At 39.4% G+C, this 23,757-nt stretch overlaps 5 protein-coding genes across 6 annotated transcripts; 3 read left to right on the top strand and 2 right to left on the bottom strand.

The window, feature by feature from the left end:
• Positions 1–2,673: 2,673 nt before the first annotated feature.
• LOC119563127 (armadillo-like helical domain-containing protein 3) lies at positions 2,674–5,575 on the bottom strand. 2 transcript variants are annotated; one of them, XM_037876376.1, is made up of 5 exons: positions 5,382–5,575; positions 5,100–5,301; positions 4,582–5,035; positions 3,424–4,379; positions 2,674–3,361 (listed from the first exon to the last, which is right to left on the bottom strand). In XM_037876376.1, the coding sequence occupies exons 1-5, from the start codon at positions 5,433–5,435 to the stop codon at positions 2,910–2,912; spliced, it is 2,118 nt and encodes a 705-aa protein (XP_037732304.1). In that variant the 5' UTR covers positions 5,436–5,575; the 3' UTR covers positions 2,674–2,909. The 2 variants fall into 2 exon arrangements, with proteins under 2 accessions (XP_037732304.1, XP_037732303.1); XM_037876375.1 differs by having other exon boundaries at positions 4,582–5,038; positions 5,382–5,574.
• Positions 5,576–5,805: 230 nt separating this feature from the next.
• LOC119563319 (iron-sulfur cluster assembly scaffold protein IscU) lies at positions 5,806–7,142 on the top strand. The gene is made up of 3 exons (XM_037876654.1): positions 5,806–6,019; positions 6,192–6,728; positions 6,929–7,142. The coding sequence occupies exons 1-2, from the start codon at positions 5,933–5,935 to the stop codon at positions 6,567–6,569; spliced, it is 465 nt and encodes a 154-aa protein (XP_037732582.1). The 5' UTR covers positions 5,806–5,932; the 3' UTR covers positions 6,570–6,728; positions 6,929–7,142.
• LOC119563320 (vasotab) lies at positions 7,128–8,065 on the bottom strand. Its single transcript, XM_037876655.1, has 3 exons — positions 7,920–8,065; positions 7,335–7,529; positions 7,128–7,277 (listed from the first exon to the last, which is right to left on the bottom strand). Exons 1-3 carry the CDS (start codon positions 7,945–7,947, stop codon positions 7,219–7,221), a joined length of 282 nt encoding a protein of 93 aa, XP_037732583.1. The 5' UTR covers positions 7,948–8,065; the 3' UTR covers positions 7,128–7,218.
• Positions 8,066–9,921: 1,856 nt separating this feature from the next.
• LOC119546851 (putative protein TPRXL) lies at positions 9,922–13,214 on the top strand. The gene is made up of 2 exons (XM_037853452.1): positions 9,922–10,645; positions 11,660–13,214. Exon 2 carries the CDS (start codon positions 12,205–12,207, stop codon positions 13,069–13,071), a length of 867 nt encoding a protein of 288 aa, XP_037709380.1. The 5' UTR covers positions 9,922–10,645; positions 11,660–12,204; the 3' UTR covers positions 13,072–13,214.
• Positions 13,215–21,702: 8,488 nt separating this feature from the next.
• LOC119561404 lies at positions 21,703–22,962 on the top strand. The gene is made up of 2 exons (XM_037875063.1): positions 21,703–21,888; positions 21,949–22,962. The coding sequence occupies exons 1-2, from the start codon at positions 21,751–21,753 to the stop codon at positions 22,516–22,518; spliced, it is 708 nt and encodes a 235-aa protein (XP_037730991.1). The 5' UTR covers positions 21,703–21,750; the 3' UTR covers positions 22,519–22,962.
• Positions 22,963–23,757: the final 795 nt, after the last annotated feature.

Raw genomic sequence — 23,757 nt, 5'->3', positions numbered from 1 at the left:
TAGGTTATATACTTTTAAGCAAAGCCCTCTAAAGTATTCAAAAACGTCTGCCAAAATAATGACATCTCTTTCCAAATATATTTTCAAGTATTCTCCAATACTATGGCAATTAAAAATATCCCATACCTGACGAGCAGTTATATAATCTTGAGGACTAAATGTATTTTTTTGAAAATAGAGAAAAAACTCCTTTTCAGGTAGTTGTGGTTCCCTAAGTTGTTCCATACTTTCTAAGTAGTTTTGGGGGAATACCTTTTTTTGACACATTGGTTCAAATAGCACATCCAGATATTTATTACCAAGATTCCTTAATTTTTTCTTGTCCAAATAACTGAAAAGTTTTTCTACATTGTAACGCAAAAAGTTATTGGAGTCTAAAAACTTAATTTGAAACCGATCACATCCGTTGATCACATAATTTAAAATAAACATTGTATACAACTCTTGGTTGCCAGGGATGGGCTTTACATCTTTTCCCAATTCACTAAACAATAAATTAATATCAAATCTCGTTAAATGATTGAAAACTACTGGGAAAAAAGGATGTAAAAGCTTATACTTGGTTTTGCAGGCCTCATGGACAGGCCCCAAATATACTCCCGAAAATTGGTGAAAAAACTTATCCAAGTCGTCTGTGCCGACTTCTTCGTTGCAGACACTGCATATTCCAGACTTCTGCGTATATTCGTCAAAGGTGTCATTTTTTGTCTTTGGAAATTTCCAATACTTGTAATAAAGACCTCGCAACTTATCCTTTAGTGTTTGGCAGAACTTCTTTATGCAATCGGAACCTGTAAGAGTACGATTACTAAACATTTTTATTTGTACCTATCTGTAAATACTTACCATCAAACGTACAAATTTCATTTAAATGAGGGTTATAATAGTGGACAATATAAAAAGAGGCAGCCCACGCTGCCGAGGATACAGGTTCCAAGGAAGACTCTATATCCGCATAAACTACAATTGGCGGAGATATGTTTTTTGGGCGCGATCTGAAATAGAGTTTGGTTTTTGGCATGGGGTAGATAGCCGCAGGTTCGTTTCCACAATCATGAAGTTTGTTGCTTTTCTTGGGATAAAATTGAAAACATTTTTCACAAAAATTAGCAGATATTTTTGCTTTCGAAAATTGTGAATAGCATAATTTGCACATGCTTGTAATGTATGCGTAATGCATTGTTTGATCAATCGCATTATGTAATGCCAGCAAATTTATATGACGAGATCTTATTTCCTTCGTTCTAATTGTTGGTCCAACGACGTTCTTTCCATCATCATCAACTTCATAAACATTGATGCTGAAGTCCGTGTTATTACTTTCGAATCGTCTAATGCCTTCTATGCTTATAGGAAACTCTATATCAGAAAAGTCTAGTTTAACCCCATCGTAACAAATTACGTCTTGGGAAATATCGAAAATCTTATAATGTGATGGAAATGTTAAACATTCTCGCTTATGTTTTTTTTTCGAATCCTTTTCAAAAGTTGTATTTTGAAATTGTAGAAATCCAAGATATGCCAATATACTCCATTTGAAACAGAAATTATCATTATTCCTTACGTTAATAATGGCATTTCGACTTCTTATCTTTGGAGGAGCAGGTATGAACCCAGCTGCAGGTGTATGTTCCAATTTTATTACTGTGATGTCAAAACAATTAAAACATTTTATTGACAAATCCTGATAAGCCTTGGAATGTTGGAACTCAATGGTTGAAGATACTAAATGATTCAGAGCTTCGGAAAATTGTTCGACGAGAGAATAAGTTTCATAAGCCGCCTTATATGGTGTAGCAAAATGCTTGGTTAATTCCAATTTTTTACCAACTTCGGATTCATTATTATATAGCCCATATACCTTTAAAGTGAATTTAATGCTTCTGTATTCGCTCAGACAGTAATGAAAAATTTTGAGAATATCATCATAGCACTGATCTATCAACTCGTGAAGGTCTAGCTTACTTTCTTTGGGATAAATTCGATACGATATTACGGGAAAATGTGACTCCATTGAAATGGGTAAAATATGTGCATTGTGTTCTATGTACGTAAGAACAGCAACTCTGTGTTTTTCTGATGTTTTATGCCGCATTTCCATTTTTGAATTATAGATTTCATTGCAATCGCAGCACTTTATCTTCCAGTCATCAGAACTACACGATTTTGTAAGTTGTTTTTCCTTGAGTAACAGACGATGGTCCTGCCATTTTAATGAACGTTTTGCTGATTTTGAAGAAGAATTTTTCATAATAATTTCAAAAGCATTGTCATGCCCTACACAACCTTCGTAATGAGTTTCGAATTCCACGAAGGGAATGTTCCTGAAGCACAAATCACAAGTTATTATGGTTTCCATTTTGCTTTTAAATGGGACTGGTTTAATTTCGTTTATTCACATCCGCCGGTTCGAGAAGACTGAGATCCTTTTTTTAAACCGTTCCCATATTTATACATACTTAGGTACCTATACTATTCTTCCTCCTAATGAGGTACTCATAAAATAATCCGCATATGTTGATTTTGAACGGTCCGGGCAGGTCATTCTGGTCCTTTTTAAATACCTAAGTAAACATGGGTGCGGAATGTAACTGATAAAAATAGGACATAGAATAAAGGAGGTGGGAGATGCTAATAAAAATGTTACAAAAACCACTATTCAAAGTGCCCATCATTATATATACACACAATATATTTTGTATACGTACGTAAAAAACTTGCACAGAATATATGTATTTGCTTTAAGTGCACTGCTTCGCAACAAAAGCTAACAAAGACTCGCAAAGCACTTTAAATCTTACAGATTACATCGAGTTTACGCTTCTAGAGATTTGATTATTTAAAATATAATTACAAAACTAAGCAAAAGAAACAATTAAACAGTCTGATAGTCTGTTGAGGTCAAATTCCTACGTGGCAGGCGTGGCTTTTGCGTCTGGCACTGCTGTTGTTGGTGCTGCATTGGGTATTCCCGCCGAGGCGGAGGTCATCGAGGTTGTGAGGAGTATCTCCTGATCGGGAATGACGGATACGGCCTCCTTCACATATCCGTAGATGTGCTTGCGCGTATCGTTGACAACATCGCGCACCATCAGCTTGAAAAAGTTGGTATGCAGCGGCGTTTCCGCATAACGTTCGTACTGATCCAGGGAATCCTGCAGTTTTAGGGTTAGGTCGTAGTTCTTGCGCACCACATCGAGTATTTGCTCCTCCGTGGGCGTAGAGAGGCCCTGTTCTGCCAGCCATTCCTTGATCTTGTTCTGGAAGTGCTTCACAATGGCTAGGATGTTCACCAAGGCGTTCAATAGTTTGATTACATCGTCTTTGTACTCGCACTCTCCCATCGTTGTGTAGCGAAGAACTAAAGTTAAAATTATTATTTTTATTTGTATTAAAAAGTATTTTAGGACCTTGAAAACTTACCCATTGCATGTATTTCCGTAAAGACTTTCTCTTCGCGGTTCAGTTCATAGTAGAGCTCATCATAGCTATTTGTGGTGGCCAGGAAAGTGTCGCCGTACGTGATAAACAAATTAAATATGTTCACTACCTGCAGCGACAAATTGAATATGTTGCACTTTTTGACCAGCGTCTGTTCCTGGTTGACCAGGAACCGCAGAAGGCCAATCAGCGCCGACCAGAGTTCCTTCCACGGATAATTTAGCCTCACTCGGCATCTCTTCTGGTAGCACAAAATCCGATGGATAACACCAATGCAAAGCAAATACAATTCCATGGGGAACTTCTTCATCAAATGGGAAACAATAAACTCCACCAGCAGATCCAGCAGAGTGGCAGCCAGAGGCTGGGATTTGCCCACCCGATCCACATTCAGCTTGCGATGACGCATCTGCGCCCGATGCAGCATAACCTTGAAGGTCAGATTGCTGTCGTGCATCATTGAGTTGGCGTACTGATCCTCCGAAATGCAAGTGAGGATGAGGAAGCACAGCTTCAGATTTGCAATGCTCGACTCGTTCTTGTTGTCCTGCATCACGATGGAGCAGTATTGAAAGACGGCCACCAGCAGATTGGTGGGATACTGGGTAATGTCGATGATGGGTGCATTGGATAAATCCGGCACGGGTTGGGCCAGACTCAGAGTGTTACTGGGCGAGGGCGGGGCACTGGACTCCGCCTGCGTGTGGGCCAGAGTTGTGATGAAGTTCCTATTTAAGTGCACTGCCTCGTAGAGGGCTAGTAGAAGGCCATTATTGGCCTTGATCTGCTGCACCCGTTCGCATCCTTCATCCGAAACAAACATGTTGCCCACAATATTCGACAGCGATGAGAACCAGGAGGAGGATTGCACATTGTTTAGGCTTTGGATGTACTGGCGACAGAAGTCAATCAAAGACTGTGATATCATTTGGCCGTAGCTGGAATTAAGATAAAGTTTCGTTACTTTCGAAGTAAGATATGGGAGTGCGTGGCAAGTTATCTATTATCTATTTAGTGACGTCAGCCACCAGCTGCTGGCACATAAGTAAACATGGTTTGAATCACCAAGGGTTAAATATTTGGTTTTTTTTTAGCTTTTTATATTCGTACGCCACCAAAGGATTCACCAGATCTACTCACCCATTCAGGGCCAGCTCATCGGCGAGTATGGAGAGCTGCACCACGTAGGGATTGGTGGCCTCGTGCTTTCGATAGTTGACCAGGATTGTGAGCAGGATGACAATATCGTGCCCATGCTGGCTGCGGAACGTAGGATCGCTTAGTAATCGAACGAAGGCGTCGAACATGCTGTGCATCATCAGGTGCTCGAAGAGGGCGTTCTGGTTGACATTGTCCGTGCCCGTGACCAGGACCTGGAGCAGTTTGAGGCACATGAAGCGGGCGTTTTCGGGAACATCGCCCAGCAGGATGCGATTGCAGTACTGCATCAGCAATTTCAGCCACTCGTCCATCTTCTCGTGGCCAAATATCTCGTTGAGGATGTTGCAAGTGGGATCTGCGTTGGACTTTTTGAATATTCCGTAGAACAGGGAGCACAACGTTTGCAGGCTGTTGCACAGGCGCTTGGGATGATCTTCTGGGGGAATCAAAGAATATAGATGACTTCCGATATATAGATAAAGGTCTAACTGGTCTACCCGTGTCCAGCATTTCGATGCACCTCTGGAAGAGGGTGTTCAAATTGGGTTTGACCAGCTGCAGCTGCTCATTGTTAAGTTTTCCGATCTCATTCTCCAGTGCCTCGAAGTTGGGCTGCAGCAGGAAGAACTCGTTCCAGAACTCGGGACTCTCGCTGCTGGGATCCTCGCCCCGGCACAGCAGTTCGTAAATGTAGACCACCTGCAATGGAATCCGAAACCAATTAGCCATCCAAATCACGAATCACCAAGGGCGGAGTTCGGAAAACCGCCGGGACAAACCTTCTCCTTGGGCCTCTTGGTGGAGCCGCTGCCACTTCGCTTGCGTGAGGTCATGACTGGATGTGGAGTATATCGACCTACGGGATTCGTTTCAGAAACTCATAGTCTGCTGCAGTAAAAATATGGGAAGTTGGCAGAAATAGTGGGCAATATTTAACTTGGTGATTAGGGTGCGACCGTACCCGTGTGCTGACGAAATACCAACCAAACGGGCCTACTTCACTGCGGCATTGCCAACGCAAAGTGTGATGCAAAATGCAATTTCATACATTACTTATTTATTATAACTTTTGTTATTAATTAGAGTTATCAAATTTAAATATGTTAGTTTGACAAAAATCAGAATTTATGTTAGTAAGCAATAAGTAAATAATCGATTACCTATCGATACCGACATTTGTTGGCCTTCCACTTCAAACCGATAACGGTCACACTGACCAACAGCTGATCCTAGCACGCAGTAGCTTGTGTTTTTTCCGTGCTCTTCGAATTTCACAACAATTGGTCTATTTATTGATTTATTAAAGTGACAACTACTAATCCAGCTAAAAATGTCTCTGGTTCGAAACTCCTCCCGGTTGCTGCGATCACAGTTGAAGCGTGTGCAGAGTGTGCCGGTGGCATTATATCACGAAAATGTAAGTTTAGCCACCCCCCCCGAATTGGCAAATGCCGCGCGGAAAGTTCTTTCGTAATATCTAGAAGCTGTATAATATAGATAAGAGCCGACTTTGTCTGTTTTGATAGACAGCGCTTCAGGCCTTAATAGAATCTCTGGTGACTAACCTACCTTTACACTTCTACACGCAGGTCGTTGAACACTACGAAAACCCGCGCAACGTGGGCTCGCTGGACAAGAAGGACGTCACCGTGGGTACCGGCCTGGTCGGAGCTCCCGCCTGTGGCGATGTGATGAAACTGCAGATCAAGGTGGACGAGAACGGCAAGATTGTGGATGCCAAGTTCAAGACCTTCGGCTGTGGTTCGGCCATCGCCAGCAGTTCCCTGGCCACCGAGTGGGTGAAGGGCAAGTCCATCGACGAGGCCGGCCAGCTGAAGAACACGGACATCGCCAAGGAACTGCGCCTGCCCCCTGTCAAGCTGCACTGCTCCATGCTGGCCGAAGATGCCATCAAAGCTGCCCTGGCCGACTACAAGGTCAAGCAGCAGAAGAAGGAGGCTATCTAAGGGGGCGGAATGGAATCTGTGAATGTAGTAGAGCGCATCTCTGAACAACTACTAAAAAAACAGCTATAAGTAAACTACAATACAATACAATACCATATACTATATAGATACTTGGCATTAGGTCGTAGTATGCGATTATTCGCTAGAGCTCTGTGAGTGGTGAGTCAATTAGTGTGAATACAATGCAAAGCGGTTAAGATAAACTGTTAATGGTAGTGTTTTTATTTTGCAATCATATACGAAGGTAATCTGATAGTTTATATAGATACAATTGTATTTCCCATTAACAAGTTTTTCTTAACCAATTCCCACTGCTCTTAAACCACTCCAACTGATTAATGCTCTGATTGTGATTGCAGATTGGCCGCGTGACTGCTGATAGGAGTATAGGATACGACTTTCATTGATACTGACGGATAGCTGGAACTGATCTTGTATGAATGCATGTCCACGTGTGTATTTTAAAGGGGGATTCTATGTAATCCCATGAGCTAATTAAATTGTCTGTTCTGTTATGCAAAATATAATCTTGCTTCAAAAATAAATAAAACATTCCCGTTGGAATAAAAAGTATATGAATATTTTATTGCACCATTAGTGAAAGATGTTCAAGTGTAAATACGAGTTGAGATGGGACTGCTACTGGTCCTTAGGATAGACGAACGCTCACACCGCCGCCGCACTCGCCCTTGGACTTCTGCTCGAATGCTGTGAATGGATTAATTCGGATGACATTCTATGTGGATGCAATTAAGGATCTCTTACGGTCGTCGGCGTGCTGGCAGTTGTAGTTGGACATGACGCACGGGCTTCCAAAGGTGATGAGACGCTCCTTGCTGCTGTTCTTGGCCTTGGCGCAAACGGGTTCGTAGACTTCACCGCAGTTCCGCTGGCAACCGGTTGCCGGCTTCTTGGTGTCCTTGGCCGGAGTAGCCAGGACGAATGCCAACAGGCACAGAGCTGAAAGAAGAATAACATTAATATCGGAGGACTGTCATTAATTTGTAACCCCTTTGTATTACTTTCATATTTTATTTTAAAAAAATCTGCTCAAATTTTAATTTGAAAACTGCATACTTTGATTTCTAAAAAAGTAATTTGAAAATGTCATCACCATTTGTGTTTAAAATAAATCAATATTTGTAGTCCAAAATATAATTAGTTCTGTATGATTATTCATTGCGTTCCTTGTCTTAATTGATATCTGAATAGCTTTGTATTTTTGTAAGAAGCAGGATTTTTTCTGGAGTAGTAATTGCTAAGTAGCTTATCTGTTTTTGTTTTCGATCCCTACTTAGATTCTCCCTTTTTATTTTTTATACCAATACCAAACCATAAAGGAGTATTTACCTAGAAAAGCAAACAGAGCGAAACGCATTTTGAATAACAAACGATATTTCCACGAAATCACAAATAGAATAAAAACTGTTTGACTTTCGCAAAAACCGGCTTCGAATCGCGTTAGAAGTGAACTGAATTTTAGACTACGAGATTGATCACCTTATATACGAAGCCGGGCTCATGAACAATAGAAAACCAGCACAGATACAGCTACAGAATTTACCTATAGATGGACGGACAGGCGACACATATATGATGGGAATCGTATCTCTCACCTCAACCCACACAATCGCGGATAGATGAGTATTAAAAACAGCCAAGTAAACATAAAGTGCACTTGTTTATATGAGTACCGAGCCAGCGGGATAACAATGGCGGGTCAACGAGATGATAATGATGATGCTGTGGCAGAACGGCCCCCGCTGGACAGCAATTTGGATAGATAATGGGTTTGATCAGGCTGGATCTGAGCTTGGGCGGGTTTTGAGTGACACGCGTCGCCGGTTGAAAGCGGTTCTCATTTCTTTTATATTATTTATCCACTTTGCGGGGCATCCCATGGTGACATCCTGAAAAATCTATACTGAATTACCATTTGTCCCCTAACCACATTGTAATCGCAGAGAACCCAATTTTCGAAACAAACAAATTGGGTTTTTCTTTGCTTTATATCGAAATATATAAAAATTGTTATAATTTTTAATTGGTCAATGTTACTTGAAAGTTTTCTGAAAAAAAATGAATTGTCTTTGAATTGAAAGCGGAACGTCCTATTTTTTTCTCTGATCCAAAGATTGTGTAACCGTAATGCAACTGCAACCCAAGACAATAAAATTGTAAGGCCGTTTAATTCAATTTGATCATCAACCATTAAAATTAAGATATTATGCCCAAAATGGGGAAGATGACAAACTTTAATTAGCCCAGTTCCGTGTTTGAATGACTCAATTTTAAATTGCAAACGTGCCTCTCTAAAGAACGTGAAATGTCCATGAATCAAATTTGTTTTCATTTCACATTATCTTAATGACTTGTTACTTATAATTCCTTATTGTTCGTCATTATTACAAATGACTTTTAAAAAATAAGCAGAGCGTTAATAAGAAAAATTTTCACTTTTATTTCGGAAAAACTGAACGGTATCGATACAGAAACCCTTTAATGGAATACATACTTTCTTATTATTGGATTCTACTATTCTCAAAATATAACATTTCTACTAGATATACAAAACATTTTTTAAGAATCATGCATATCTATACATACAATGTACATTATAGATATGTATATGTATATAAATATCCGATTTAGAGCTAATGGGTTTCCAAAAGGTACGACAGCTGTCATTTTATTACTTGTTTATAATTTAGCGCGCTTCTCGGATTTTCAAAACAGCAGATGCAACAACTCTAGAGGTAACAGTCGATAGCAGGTAGCGGAGCCTCGAACCCAAGGGTTGCCCATCAATATTTCGAAATTTAAAATGTATACCTTGCGTATTGTGCTGTCAACTTAGCTATTTCCCCACTAGATCTAGCCGATTTTATTTCGAATATGCGGAATATCTAGCAAAATAGTGGCTAGCGGGAATCATAGCCTTTTTCGCACTACACCGGAGAGACTAATGTTGTAATAATATATAAGTTAAGGCCAAATCAGACAGACAGCTTGAAGATACTTAAAAGTTTTCTAAATATAAAAACTAACAAAAGAAAATTCCTAAAACTCATGTATTGTACAATTTTTCCGAACTAAAAACTTATAACAAACACAAAATTTAATTTCCCACCGTAAATACACTGTCAAAAATTATTATAAAGGTAGAAAAACCACATTTCAACAACTCGACCCTAATAATTTCAGCCACTTAGCGTTTTTAGGTACCATAAAATTGGCTGTTTCTAGCTACTTTCAGTGACTTATTTAGCTTTTTAAAAACCCCGATGATCTGGCAACACTGACCAACGCCGTATATAAGCCCGGGCACTCGCGCGTATGTGTGAGTCATGGTGGAAAATTCGAGGCAAGCGTACCGATGCGCAAAGAACAAGAATAAGCGAAGAAGATAAAGATATCGATTAAAATTTCTGCTACAAAAATAAATATATATGTAACGCATATTGTAAATGTCCTAAGTTAAGTGATATAAATCAAATATTTGTGTAACGTTTAATATTTTAATACGCGTCGGAGTACAACGAGTGAGGCTACAGCAAGGCACACAAAAAACGGAGTACTTGGCGAGCGAAGTAACGGATGAATACAAATTCGAAATAAACGCTGCGCAATAGACGGTGGTGTACATAAGAGTTTAACTAAATCCGAATCAGAATCAGTTGAAAGTGTGATTTTTTTGAGCCTTTGTCTGTAAGTGAAGAGAAAGCTTTAAGCGGAATAACATCTATATATAAATATATAAATACGAAGCCAGCCCGTCGCCATTTTGAAAGTGATTTTACAATACACACACACATATATACACAGCTGCGAACACATACACACATAATAAAACCCCATCTAGAGTCCGAAAAAAAACAGCAAAAAACGCAAACCAAATCAATTTCCCGCAACTTTTAAAGTGAACCAGCTAAATCAAGGCAACTTTTAACCCAAAATCAACCCATTTTGTAAATAACGCTTGTCGAAAAATCGGAATCTGTATAACGAAGTGGCTGAGAAAACTGCGACATACACACACGCACACTCGTTGGTGTGAGAAGGTCTACGGCAAAAAAGTAAGTCGCAATTGTGTTGGTTATCGCCGAGTGTGTGTATGTATGTAGGTTTGCGTATGTGTTGATTCATTAATTCAGGTATTCTCGCAAAATGTGCATATGTACATAAGTATGTATATGGGTTTCGTCCCGCTGACGTCTACTGTTTGCGAGAATAGCCAAACAAACACCTTTTGTTGACGTAAATAGCACAAATGTACTGCTCACATACACACACTCGGTCACGATAATGCAGCCGTTACGTAGTTAGCACTACGTTACAGGTTGTTGCTACCTGGAAATCGAATTGTTACATGTCTTATTTCCCCCTTTCGGCCTTCCCCGTTTCTTATTATACACACAAAAGCGGTCAGCATAATAGAACTACTTTGTATTACCCATGTACTGCAGTTCTTTTTTCTTGTTCAAGGGTTTTCAGGTAAAAATGGATTCAGAGGGTACCCTTCAATACGTTTTTAACCCTCTATAAACTTTCCCAATTTAAAGACGCATCTTAAAGTTATATTTAAAAAAACAGGGGTAAATTTCTTCAACAGCATAATTTATTTTACGAATTTTTTCAACTTTTTCAATCAGCATTATACAGTTTTTAAATGGCAACCGTCGACTTTTCCTCATATATTTTAATGTAGTTTTGTTCAAGTCTGTTCAATACGTTTTTAACCCTCTATAAACATTCACAATTTGACAACGCATTTTAAAGTTATATTTCAAGAAACAGGGGTACATTTCTTCGGTAGCATAATTTGTTTTCTGAATTTTATCAACTTTATCAATCAGCATAATACAGTTTTAGGATAAACATCTTTCTCACTAGTTTTCTTTTCCTTAATAAGGTTCTCAAGTTTAATAGAATTTTTAGAGTTTAAGCTACCTAATATTACGTTTTTATGAAATTAAAGACCTACTAGCAAATGATTTTATTTTGACTCCATATCTATACACTTATCCCAATGTATCCCATTAAATGCTCAATGGTTTCCTTTGCTTTTCTCCGTTTCTCCCCAAAAACAGGATCAGCACGGCTTGGAATGCAAGAGCAGCAGTTGAATCAGCGAAGAACAGAGAAGAGTTTGCGAAACTATAGCTAAGGATAGCTTAACCAGAGTAAAGAGATAAATCAACAGACTGATAAACAATACATTACGTTACAAGTAAAAATAAATAAAGTAAAGTAAACAGCAGCTGTACATAAACATAAAGGCGAGAACCAGAATCAGTAACGGAATCAGAACCAGGAGGAGTGGAAAAGCAGCTACGTGCTCGGCCGCCCGTCGCCCTTTTTGTTTTTATTTTGGAATCTTTGAACTTCGGAGGAGGGCATCTCATCTTCGGCGATTATCAGCAACCAAAGAAAACAGAGCGGCGCAGCTAGAACAACATCTCAATAGCAGCAGAAGGAGTTTGGTTTCGATTTATAAAGAATTGATTTAAGTGCGTGTGATATTTAACGTTAAGCATTAATTTAGCGAAATAACCAAAAACAAAAAAGGCAAAACAGCAGAAATTTTAATAGGAGAAGAGATTGAGAGAAGAGATCGGAAAGCGACGAAATTACTATGACATACTCGCACAATAGCGTTAGGAACAACATCAGAATGACAACCGCATCGGCCACCAAGTCCATACGATTAAAAAAGGGAGCATCATCATCAGCGAGCTCCGCATCCAACTCATCCACCCCCTCGCCCACATCCGCACCCGTCTCCCCCACATCCGCATCCGCACCAGCAACGCCCTTGGTAACTGCACATTCCAACAGTATTGCCAGCAGTACAAATAACGCCCACTTCCTGAGCTCCTCGCCCACGAGTCTGGGCCTGGGTCTGTCCTCCCTGGCCACGCCACCCAACCAGAGGCTGCGCCAACTCCAGTCCCAATCCCAGTCGACCGGATCCAAGAGCAAGCAGCAGCGCCAGTCGCCGCCGCAGCAGCAGGGATCCACTGGAGGATCTGGAGGCGGAGGAGCCTTTTTCTTTGCCAACAACAACCGGCGGAACGGAGGAGGACGTTCGCCACCGGGAGCGATGCAGGTGCGCCAGTCACCGGCCACCATTTTGGGTGGAGGCTTCTCGCCGGGAATCGGAGGAATCGGTGGTTCGGCTCGCAAGCAGAGGAAGAGCCCTCCATTGGGCGGGAAGATTTCGCCCCAGCAGCAGATGCAAATGCAGCAGCAGCAGCATCCACTCATACCCACCGCACTGACGCATTTCGCGGGCAGCAAGTGCTTCGATGCACCAGCTCCAACGGCGCTGCCCAAGCCGCCTCAGCACTGGACGCTTTCCAGGTCGGAGGGGAAGCTCCCCATGATGATGCCGTCGATGCCCAAGTTCCAGGTGCCGATGCAGACGGGCCGCTCGAAGCGGAACCTCCTCGACGACTTCGACACGCACAACCTGAAGCTGCTGCTCAATGTGCAGTCGTAACCCCGCTGGTGCTGGAGGATCAGTGTCTGTAGCAGCGACGAAGAAGCAGAGGCAGAAACAGGATCTGGAGCAGGATCCGGATCTAGAGCTGGATCCGAAGATGGATCTGGAGGACCGACTTAAATGGCTTGAACACCCGGTGGACCCCGAACCCGTCAATGAGTTGCAAAAAAATCGAAATGAACATAAAACAAACAAAAAAATTTAACAAAAATATAAAACAAAAAATGCAAAATGAAAAAAAAACCTTTAAAAAAAAGCGAAAACATTTCAACTGGAAAATTGAACTTTTTTTAACAAAAACAAAAAAAACAAGAGTAATGTTTGTGATCTCAAGTGTGTATCATGAAACAATAAAACAAATTTGAGAAGCTATAAAGAGCAGAGCGAAAAACTGTTTCAAGGAAAGCGGAAAGTAAACAAAATACAAATACACACAAACAACTGTCCTCACACAGCCGACCGATGAAAGAACATCAACAACGACAAAGAGAACAAATAAACACAGCAAAAAGATGCAAAATTCCCCGCTACATAGCTATAGATCAACCCCAACCCACTGTCAACTTCAATGCGCAAACTTAATAGAGAAGGCCAATCGACAAGCTGCAACCAGTACAACAACCCATGGAAGCCCGGCTAAGATACACGAAACATCCAAATGGAATGAAGAGGACAAGTCGAGAGGAAGGAGAACTTTATATGTCTAACAACGGATACTTCACAACTGAACATTGTTTTAAACGTGATACGCAAATAGACTTGAAAATTAATTAATAAGTAAAATTATAAATATAATAATATTTATGAGTAATTCAAAAATGGACGCTAGAAGCGCAACATAACGTACAGTTTATGTTTATCCCCCGAAAAGCGGACAAAATGTGCAACGTACCTTAAATGTTGATAACGATGATGAAATGCGGAGGGCAGCAAAAGCAAACAGAGTATATTCAAGAGACACGATAATAGATAATACCTAAAAGCTAATATAATAATAATACAACTACTATAAATCGTATACCCACCAAATCACAAAGACTAATTCAAACAAAAACTCAACGACAACAACTCAACGCAGCCGCCGCAGCAGAGCAGCAGCAGAGCCGCAGCGCAAAATGCATTCAACTTGCCTAAAAACAAAACGAAACAAAACAACATCTATAACTCTCCTCTACCTTAAGATTTATTGATCCACTATTGTATTGTAATTTTGACCTACCTAGATACTTCCATTACTTTTAGTTTTACGTCGCGCGAGAGAAGCAATTGCCCAAAAATACTGAGCTACATATGCGAACATGTGTAAATTATTCTTAATCTGTAATTGCGAAATGGCTTTAAAAAATTCTAATTTAAACATTCTTGAATTGTACATAGAAGGGAACAAAGCTAAAATGTTCAAATAAAATTTTCTAAAAACGATATATCGATAAACGATAACAATAAGAATAAGATCGATCAGCACGTGTAAATGTGGTAGCGCGCAATCGGCGCAAGCAAGATTTTATTTACTCCAAAATATGTTTGATCTTGCGCCAAGCGGAAACAATTGTGAAAACAACTAAAAAAAACTATATAAGTTGCAATCCCCAAAGCCAAGGCTTTACGAGAGAGGAAAAGATATAGATATCGCGAGATGAGGATGAAGAAATGAAACTACTTTATGTAAACTATTCGTTGATGCTCAATACTGAAACACTTGAACCCAGTACCTTATTTTCATTATTAGCATTACTTATTAATTGTTAACATTAATATGTATGTAAATTATTTAAGCAACAACCCCATATCCCCCCTCCCCTACTTCCCGATCCCCCCAAACCAAACCAATCCAAAGTTATTTGTATTTTGCGTAGAAAGAGGCAGCGAGCGTGAGTTTTGTTATGTGTTTTTGCCAAGTGAATTGGCGCCGAAGTGATAAGCCAAAAACAAAAAGAACCCCAAAACGTAATTGATAGTTGAAACCCCCCAGAAATAAGAACACACTTGAGTTTTGTTTACGCATATTGTTTAACTTCCTGAAACAGCTAAATTATGAAGAGAGAATTAGAGAGAGAGAGAGATGAAACTATAACAAAACACTCGATGATAGTTTTAAAAATGTTGAAAAGCCAAAAAAGTCAAGTACTGTTTAGGTTTACTGAGCAAGTTGTCATATATTGGTAGCTTTAAAGCTTGTATCTTCAAGTTACACTACAAGTACACCCCATACATACATACACCCACTACTTAGAGTATTGAACTGAGCGAAGGCCTCTAGAGCAGTGCTTGGAAGGTCCCCAGCTCGCCCCCATTACCCCCCGCCCCATACAAAAAATACACACCCCACAGAAGAAGTCTAAACTTGTCGCGCAGAATTTTGCATTTTTTTTAAGTGTAAGCTAAACGTTTGTTACTTACTGGACGTTAATTTAAGCCGGTATCGGCTTAGATTTCATTGAAGCAGAAAAGATACAAAAGCCTATTTGTAAAAAATAAATCAAAAGAGAAAACCATTTAAAACAGACCAAAACAGGGTCGAAATCTGCCTGCACTGCCTTGGTCTGTGGGCACAAACGTTCCGGCCCGCCGACTTTTTCAACACCAATCAGTACAAATTAATTTCCATTTCAAAGTTCGGAGCCCGCAACAAGATCGCGTAGCTCTCCATGCGAGTCCAAGGCGTTTGTGCCCCCATCCAAGGCAACTACGGAACGGCCCCTGAAAAGAAATTCAAATTCAATTTTATTTACATTTAAAGCGTAACGACGACGATTCGACCAAGTTCGAATATTACTTTTAACCTCTTGATTTAAGCCGAAACATGATTCGTCGTTCTAAAAACAATGAAAAAAGAAAGCAACCAAGCACTATGTATTTTTTTAATTTCTCCATTGATCTAATTTACAATTTAATTTGCAATTTTTTGTGATACTTTGCTATATTTTTAAACCTGGTATATATACAAATTAAAAACAAATACAATTGAAGAGAAAATGTTTAATTAATTACCCACACAATTACCTTAAATGGACCATATAAGATGAATGCGAATATGAAGAGCACACTCGCCATTCAAGATTGTAATTATAGAAACGATTGTGAATAAAAATATGAGAAAAATTGTCAAGCAATATTGGAATTGTGTTAAATCCAAGTCAACTTTTATAATTTGAAAAAAAAAAAACGAAAGAAAACCCCACAAAACCAACCAACCAACAAGAAATCAATAGAAAAAAACAATAAACAATTGTACACGGCTTTCGTAAAGTAATTTATTAAAGCTTTGTATAATTAACAAAAAAAAAACCTCAAATTTGTGTTTTTATTTGCGTTATCACGTACCATTTTTCGTTGGCAATTTTATTTTCAGAGCTAATCGGCAAATCCCCTAGATTATACCCCCTCCACATTCCAGAAGAGGCGAAAAACATGTGCTCCGAAAAATTCCACTACCGAGGTTCTCACATGTTTTAGTTTGCGGCACGATTTCTAGCCGAGAAATGAAAACAGAACCAGAACCAGAAAAAAATTTAAAACTAAATGCGCTGAACTAGGCGATCGAAACAAAGGCGATGTGCATATACTATGTGTGCATATATATGTATATAAAAATGCAGCTGCATTTCACAAACACCCAGATATATAGCTACATACGAATTAAAACGAAACGATAAGCAACTTTACAGAACCCAAGGGGTGAAATACCCTGACGGGCACACAAATCTTTCCAATTCCGTTTCAATGTGAGTAACTAGCCTGATTGTTCCTATGTTAGTTCTGCATAGGTGCCTAAATATTTGTGTAATAATAATCGGATTGGCAAATCCATAAACAGTTAAACGATAAGTGTGAATTGTCATTGTGAGTTGAGAAAATTTATATACGACACATTTAAGCATTTTATAGATTCTTACACAAGCAGTCAGCATGATAACGATAAATGTTTAAAGGTTTTACTACACCACTTCACAAAATAGATACATGAATGTATTAAAAGTATATATATATTGATATGAGACCAATAAGATCATACCAAAAGAGCTCAGCAAGCATCAAAGTCAAGTTAAAACTTAAAAAACCCCACAATGGCCTAACGATCAAACAATCAATGTGTAAATCCCCTCCCAAAAGCACCCAAGCCAGTCATAAGATCCCCAAATCCCATTCCCACATCATCCATTCCCCAAATCCCCTAAAAGGTGAACAAAGAGATAAAAATATTTTCAATGGAACCCCCCAAGAGATTTGGATGCAGTCTAACTTCGCCAGCTTGAGAATCCGAAAATCCATACAAGTAATGACCACTTTTCAGCACCACTCTTATTTACACTTTCAAGAAAAAATATTAGAATAAAAGTCTTCTAATATACACGAATTTTAGGGCATTTTAAAACTTTTTCGTAAGATTGGCCCTTGCTCAAAAACTTATTTGAAAGTTAAAGCTGTTTTGTTTGAAAATTTCCGATTAAGAAAAAATGAGTCAAGGCAACTACTTTTGAGTTTTGGTGTGTCAACACCACGTAATGAATTTCCATTACTTGGTAAATTAGTTTAAAAATGTTGATAGCGCAAGCATTTGGAAACCTATTTGTGGAAATTACTTTTAGTTGTAAAAGAAGAGATTGGTTTTGAAAATGGTTGGACTTTTGGATAATTCGAGTTAGACTAGATGGAGTTACTGTGTCTTCACTGGAACCCCCAAAAATTGTGGATCCCAAAAGGAGGCCAGTGGAGAGAGCGATTTGGATCAGTTTGGTGCAGAGGTAAGTGGGCAAAACACGAATGTGACTCACCGGCAGTATAAACTAGTATTATCTAGGTGGATTTCTCTAGAGGTTGCTCGAAGAAAAAACAGACGCCAAACTGCGAGTGGTGAACGTGCCCCGAGTCACCTCATCTCGCACCTCCCGCTTTACAGAGAGACAAATACATTGTAACTTGATAACAACATTTGAGTCAGTTTTTTGAAAATATTTTTTTTGGAATTTTTATAATTTTTTTTAATATTGCTGTTACCAGGCTTTGATAAACCACCCGAACAATTTGATTGTTATATGTATGAATCATCCTACCCATTGTTTATTTTTGTTTCTCTGTGTTTAATGTTTCTGTTTTTTGTACCTCGCCACTTTGGGATTTCTTTATAAACGATGTCGCAAAAGAAAACTGGATTTACAGACAACACACAAAGTTGGCAATGGGCTTCGGTTTTGAATTCGGTGTCGTTGTTTACCGCTTCGCTACTTCTCAAGTACATATGCACGTACACAAGTACAAATATGTATTCATATATGAACGTTCGTACCTCCGAGCGAACTGAAAAAAGTCCGAAGAATACAAGACAATAACTGTATGGGTTGTCCATATTGAGCATTGAAAGCGTTTTCCCCTGTTGATTTCGTTTTTATGCTGAGACCCGCACTCTTTAATTTTTTCGTTATGTTTTCAATGGTTCCAGGCCACCCCCGAGAAATACGCATATACATATGTACATAAACCACTGCGGATGGCCATCCGCATAGTAACGAAGCGCACAGAGATTGTACGAACGATGCCTACTATAAATAACTGCAAAATTTGAAATTTATAACCAAAAGTCATGGACGAAGTGGTCAAAAGGTTATTTTATGGTGTCACTCATGACAAATGAAAATATCACCTATGACAATATCATAATAATGAATAAAAATCCAACATCCCATCTAAAAAACCTAATTAAATAATTTTGTAGGATATGTTATTACTCATCACAATATTTGATATAGAAAACTTACGATGGATGGGGCTATTGTCAGCACTTTTTTTACCTCGTCAAGAGCTGTTTACTTTTAATATCCCTAAAAGGCATGGGTGTCTGTCTGTCTATACTCGAACTTAAGGCAAATCAAAAGCGTAAACAATTTTGTTTTTATTTTGCTTTCTGCTGCTACTCTTTTATTTTTATGGCGCTCTGCTTAAGCTAATTGCAAACGATAAATAGCGACGACGATAGTGGATTTCTGAGGGGTCGAGTGGTAAAGGGGGCTCATTCGCCTCTCGGTCTCACGTCCGTTTAAATTTGCGATTGCGAGAATCCCATTGTTGTATAAAACACAAAAAAAAAGTGATGAAAAAACATCTATGTATAAATCATCTGAAAACGTGACTTTATGAAAACGTTATGTACCCCTTGAATGGCATTTAAACATAATGCGATGAAGTGGAAAATCTAGTTTTAACTACAATTTACAGTTGAACTTCTTTAACTCGAATCTCTTACAAAATCTTTACAAAAATCTAATTTTATTTCTACTAATAGATTCTTTAAAGCGAAGTTTTTTACTCTACATTAAAAAAAGTTTGAGCTGCAAAGTGATTGATTTCAATGTTCATTTTCCGAACAGAGTGAGTTTCAAATTTAAAGTAGAAATTCAAATAAACATATTGTATGCCTTGAACTACTTTCCTTAGTTCTGAGAAAATGTCTGAGTGCTACAAGTAGTCAAATTTCTTAGGTTTGTAAAGTCAAACTTTCTATAGACACCTGTTTTCTGAACTAAATTGGATAGGCACTCAACATGCCCTGTCTCCGCAAACGGGTTATATAGGGTATCCAAACGAGACGGGACAAGACAAAAAGTTGCGTACACTGGTCCCCCGAACTGGGCCTGTTGGATGTATCTATATCTACGCAATTGGTATCTGTAAGATACACACACATCCGAAAACTCACGTTGTACCGCCACACGCGCCGTGTGCAGAGCAGGACGGAGATACTTGAAGAGCGGGATGGACGGCAGTCGTATTTACAAGTTTTGTGCGTTGGTCTCTGACGACCCCTTGGCCCCCCATCACCCCCTGGTCCAATCCCCACTCACCAGTCCCCAATCCCAATCCCCATCCCCTTTGTATTTTTGTACACCCATATGTGCATATGCGTGCAAAGTACGCAAATGCTGAGGAAAAGTAAAAAAAAATCAAAATATAAAAATAAGTTGATCACACAAAAGAAAAATATTTACTTCTAGTGGATTTTATTTTGGAAGAAAACAATGTTTAATGTTGTTTATGATCTCTACGAATAGAAAATTCTAGCATAAGCATTTAATTAACATTTATCAGCGGGAGGCGAATGACACTTGTGAGTTTTGTATATTCTTGGGTTTTAAATCATCATCATTTTTTCCAAGTGTAAAATTGTGAATATGTTATGGACAATCATGTGAGTGTGTGTCAACGGTTATTTTATTTTCTTCTTTTTGTTATTTGCAGGCAGTGGAATAATTTCATTTTGCTGCGCAATTTCTACTATTGATTCCCACATACTCGCATTTGTTTTATGCTTTTCTTTGGCCCGACCCTATCGCCATGGCTTCCATGAACTGCCCTGCTTTGCTTTGATACCGTTTTCTAAATTAAGGCATACTTTCGCACAAACAAACATCCGTCTATACTATAAGTAAGTATTTATAAGTATGTGGGGTACGTACAGACCCTGATAGCATTCGCACCTTATCGCTATAGTGGTTCTGTGTACATTATAATTATTATTGCACGCGTAAACAGAAAATAGCGATATGAATGATTGTTGTTACCCCAGACATCGCGCAGATGTTAACCCTTGAGAGAGTCGAAAATTCGGCTGAGACTCGTAACGGAAATGGCTTTGTGAAATGAGTTCCCAAAAAAGGTGGATGATTCACGAAATCGAAATAACCATGCGGGTTATGGCGTTGCCCCTACCACGTCGAAACTTTTATATCACTTTTATTCAGTTTACATTGGCATTCGCGTGTCCCTTACACGTGGGAACCAATTTGGTAATGGGGCAACCATATTTAGATTTCTTAATATGGATAATAACACAGTAGAACTCGACTGAAATACAAAGATCTTTTAAAGATTTTTTAATAAATACTAAACCCAGCCACGTGGGAACTTTTTCGGGTTGGTCTGTCCGTATCGCTAGAAAATGTTCACAGTGTTCAGATCCGAACCACTTACACTAATCATTAAATGGAATTATGTATCTTAACAGCCCTATGGATTTTGCCCTTCCCCGCGGGTATCAGTTTTCGTTCATGATAGCAATTATTTGTTACACAATTATATTACCAGCACTCCACAGTCTAATTAATATTAATAGCCCTTATATTTATAATCTAACTTCAAATAAGTGAGAGTTTGTTACCAAATTGGTTTTGTAGGCTAAGTTCAACTCATTTTATTAAGTAGAGCCTCAAAGATATTAGCATTTTATTAAACTATTTTGACAAAGAGTACATTTTTGGTAAAAAGGGAAAATATAAGTAAATATTAATATACGTTTTTATATTAGTGTTATTGTACTCAATGTACATATGTACATACATATAAGGCTTTTATATACTCAAATCATCACAATTTAAGATTATTTTGTTTTCTGTGTTCCTCGCTTGGGTCAAAAAACTTAATAGTTTTCCGAAAGGTCATATTAGCTACAAATCTCTCAGCAAATTGAAATTTTTGCTACCTTGAAATGGTTTTATGTTGGCGATCGCTCACCTCACTGTACCGACTTTTCATCTCAGCGACACGTGACTAGCGCTTTGTCTAACAATGGAAAATGCTCCCCACGCCGAGGGCTCCCCTGGCTATTGCCAGAAAACTCACTGAATGGATCTGTTATCGGTCAAGTGGGAACGATGTGATAACCCCGCGGCTTGATAAGTCCCGATGCCGAGCCTGGATTGTACGAAGTGGTGTGATCGCGAGATCTCGACTTGGAATCAGTCAAACATTTCCCACCTCGCCGGCAAGATGTGGTCCTCTACGAGTGTTTTAATGGTCTTAGGAACTCTTACTTTGGTCGAGGCATGTATTTTGTGATAAGATTTTTATGGAGGATTCTTAACTCAGCTCTGATCCCTGTAGGGTAACGTGCGGTTCTACTTCTCCCTGGACTTCCATGTGAAGCAGCCACCTAACGCGTCAGACACCATCGACAAGACCATTGTGGTGGAGAACAATCAGATATCAATGGTGGACAATGAGGGAACGACTACCAGGTCTCCGATGGCCCAATGGACGGATCAGGATCGGTATAATCAGGACACTTTGCAGAAGGTGATCGATACGCGAAGATCTGTGCAGCAGCTCAATGCGGAGCTGTCACCCCTGGCGGGCAGGAGTTCCGATCTGGCCAGGAGAATCAAACTGAGTCTTCGTTATGTCAACGAAGTGGATGCCGCCCTTGAGGATTTGACCAACTTTGGTCAGCTGGTGGAGCTGCTTAGAAAGTTCGTTGCTTTAGTGGATAACCTAAGGGATCCAAACAATTTCGGTGGAGTACGCAGCCTTGAGTACGTACTCCTGAAGCTAGCTCTGGAGAAGTACGATCTTCCCAATAAGCGACAGGAGATCGGGGAATATTTAGGGCAGGCGGAGAGTGCCTGGCAGAGATATCAAAACACGCAGGTGGTTCTACTGGATAACTCCACCTGAGCCGAACTCATTTGCCCAGGGCTCTTGGTCCCTCAGACCATGCTAGGAATATAGTTTTAGGATAGGACAGGACAAAGACCAGCATCATTGGACAAAACAATCTCTGCACGATCATCTACTAGGGCGGCACGGCCCTTGAAAGGCATAAAAGCCATCGAAGGGACTTCCTGCCTATTATACTATTTCACTGAAATGCCCAGAATTGCTACAGGTACAAGATTGGAGAGAGTTCCAGGGGTAGAAAACATAAACCTCCTCCGGTGCCCGGTTTCGTTAAGGCAGGAAAATACGTTACACACGATGGGAATGCCTGAATACACTGTTAAAAATGGTTTATTAAGCAGATGATTACACTATAGGAATAAGATCTTGAAGTATAAGCAGTCTTAAAAAATAAGTATGTAAAAATTTTTAATTAATCTACAATCTTTTAGAAAAATCAAATTCTCATTGTTAATCTATTAAGCTGTTTTGATAATTTCCAGTTTAATTTATATTTGTTTTTTTTTTTATCATGTTTTTTTTTTCCTTATCGAAATAAATAATAAATTTTTATTGATAGGAAGTACAATTTTTGAACATTCGGTAAATTTTCTATCAATCAAACAAGCAAATAATGTTGCTGATAATAACTGTTGAGAGTTTTAATCCACTTAGAACCATTTTAGTTAAAAGCTATTCGTGCTATTGGAACATTCGTTGGCATAGAATTTAGCGATAAAATAATATTTCCTTGTATACTGTTTAGTATGAAGTGTAGACCAGACAATATTTAAACTCGTACATTCGACTGGTTTTTTCCGAGTGTTTTTCCATTCAGCAGATGCAGGTAGTCGGGTTTGAGGATCTAAGGGAGCATTTAATAGCGAACAACAGCTGCCAGAGCCGTTGCTAATGGGTGAAGTGGAGGGTAGGGTCCCGATCGCAGTCTGAAATTTCCGAAACCCGAAACAACCACTACCAAAAACCATATGCAGTTAAGTGGGAAATGGGATGGGGGACCCCGAGGAGAACAGCATTATCAAGTCGGTTCGAGCAACATTTGTCATGTGGAGTGTGGGGGCGGGATTTCGGGGTAACGGTTCCAGTTCCATACCCCCCATAGGAGGTACTCCTGAAACTTCCAACAGTCTGGAACGCTTGAAAGGCGACACCGAATCCAAATCTCGGAGTTACCCCTACGGCTTCCTTAACTGTTTTCAGTTATTTCTTTTTTAGGGGTGTCGTCTGAAGTATGGA

Source organism: Drosophila subpulchrella, chromosome 3R (assembly GCF_014743375.2).
Source record: "Drosophila subpulchrella strain 33 F10 #4 breed RU33 chromosome 3R, RU_Dsub_v1.1 Primary Assembly, whole genome shotgun sequence".
Lineage (NCBI taxonomy): Eukaryota > Metazoa > Arthropoda > Insecta > Diptera > Drosophilidae > Drosophila > Drosophila subpulchrella.
This window is presented reverse-complemented; position numbering and strand designations above follow the sequence as displayed.

What these genes read in the sequence shown, in the direction of transcription:
- LOC119563319 (XM_037876654.1), top strand. Translation starts at nt 5,933, where the DNA reads ATGTCTCTGGTTCGAAACTCCTCCCGGTTGCTGCGATCACAGTTGAAG. An exon ending in TGGCATTATATCACGAAAAT is followed by an intron (nt 6,020 to 6,191) that starts GTAAGTTTAGCC and finishes TTCTACACGCAG; the next exon opens with GTCGTTGAACACTACGAAAA.
- LOC119561404 (XM_037875063.1), top strand. Translation starts at nt 21,751, where the DNA reads ATGCCGAGCCTGGATTGTACGAAGTGGTGTGATCGCGAGATCTCGACT. An exon ending in GAACTCTTACTTTGGTCGAG is followed by an intron (nt 21,889 to 21,948) that starts GCATGTATTTTG and finishes TGATCCCTGTAG; the next exon opens with GGTAACGTGCGGTTCTACTT.
- LOC119563127 (XM_037876375.1), bottom strand. Translation starts at nt 5,435, where the DNA reads ATGACCTCACGCAAGCGAAGTGGCAGCGGCTCCACCAAGAGGCCCAAG. An exon ending in CATCGAAATGCTGGACACGG is followed by an intron (nt 5,039 to 5,099) that starts GTAGACCAGTTA and finishes TGATTCCCCCAG; the next exon opens with AAGATCATCCCAAGCGCCTG. An exon ending in TACGGAAATACATGCAATGG is followed by an intron (nt 3,362 to 3,423) that starts GTAAGTTTTCAA and finishes TTTTAACTTTAG; the next exon opens with TTCTTCGCTACACAACGATG.
- LOC119563320 (XM_037876655.1), bottom strand. Translation starts at nt 7,947, where the DNA reads ATGCGTTTCGCTCTGTTTGCTTTTCTAG. An exon ending in CGCTCTGTTTGCTTTTCTAG is followed by an intron (nt 7,530 to 7,919) that starts GTAAATACTCCT and finishes TTCTTCTTTCAG; the next exon opens with CTCTGTGCCTGTTGGCATTC. An exon ending in CTGCCAGCACGCCGACGACC is followed by an intron (nt 7,278 to 7,334) that starts GTAAGAGATCCT and finishes ATCCATTCACAG; the next exon opens with CATTCGAGCAGAAGTCCAAG.
- LOC119546851 (XM_037853452.1), top strand. Translation starts at nt 12,205, where the DNA reads ATGACATACTCGCACAATAGCGTTAGGAACAACATCAGAATGACAACC.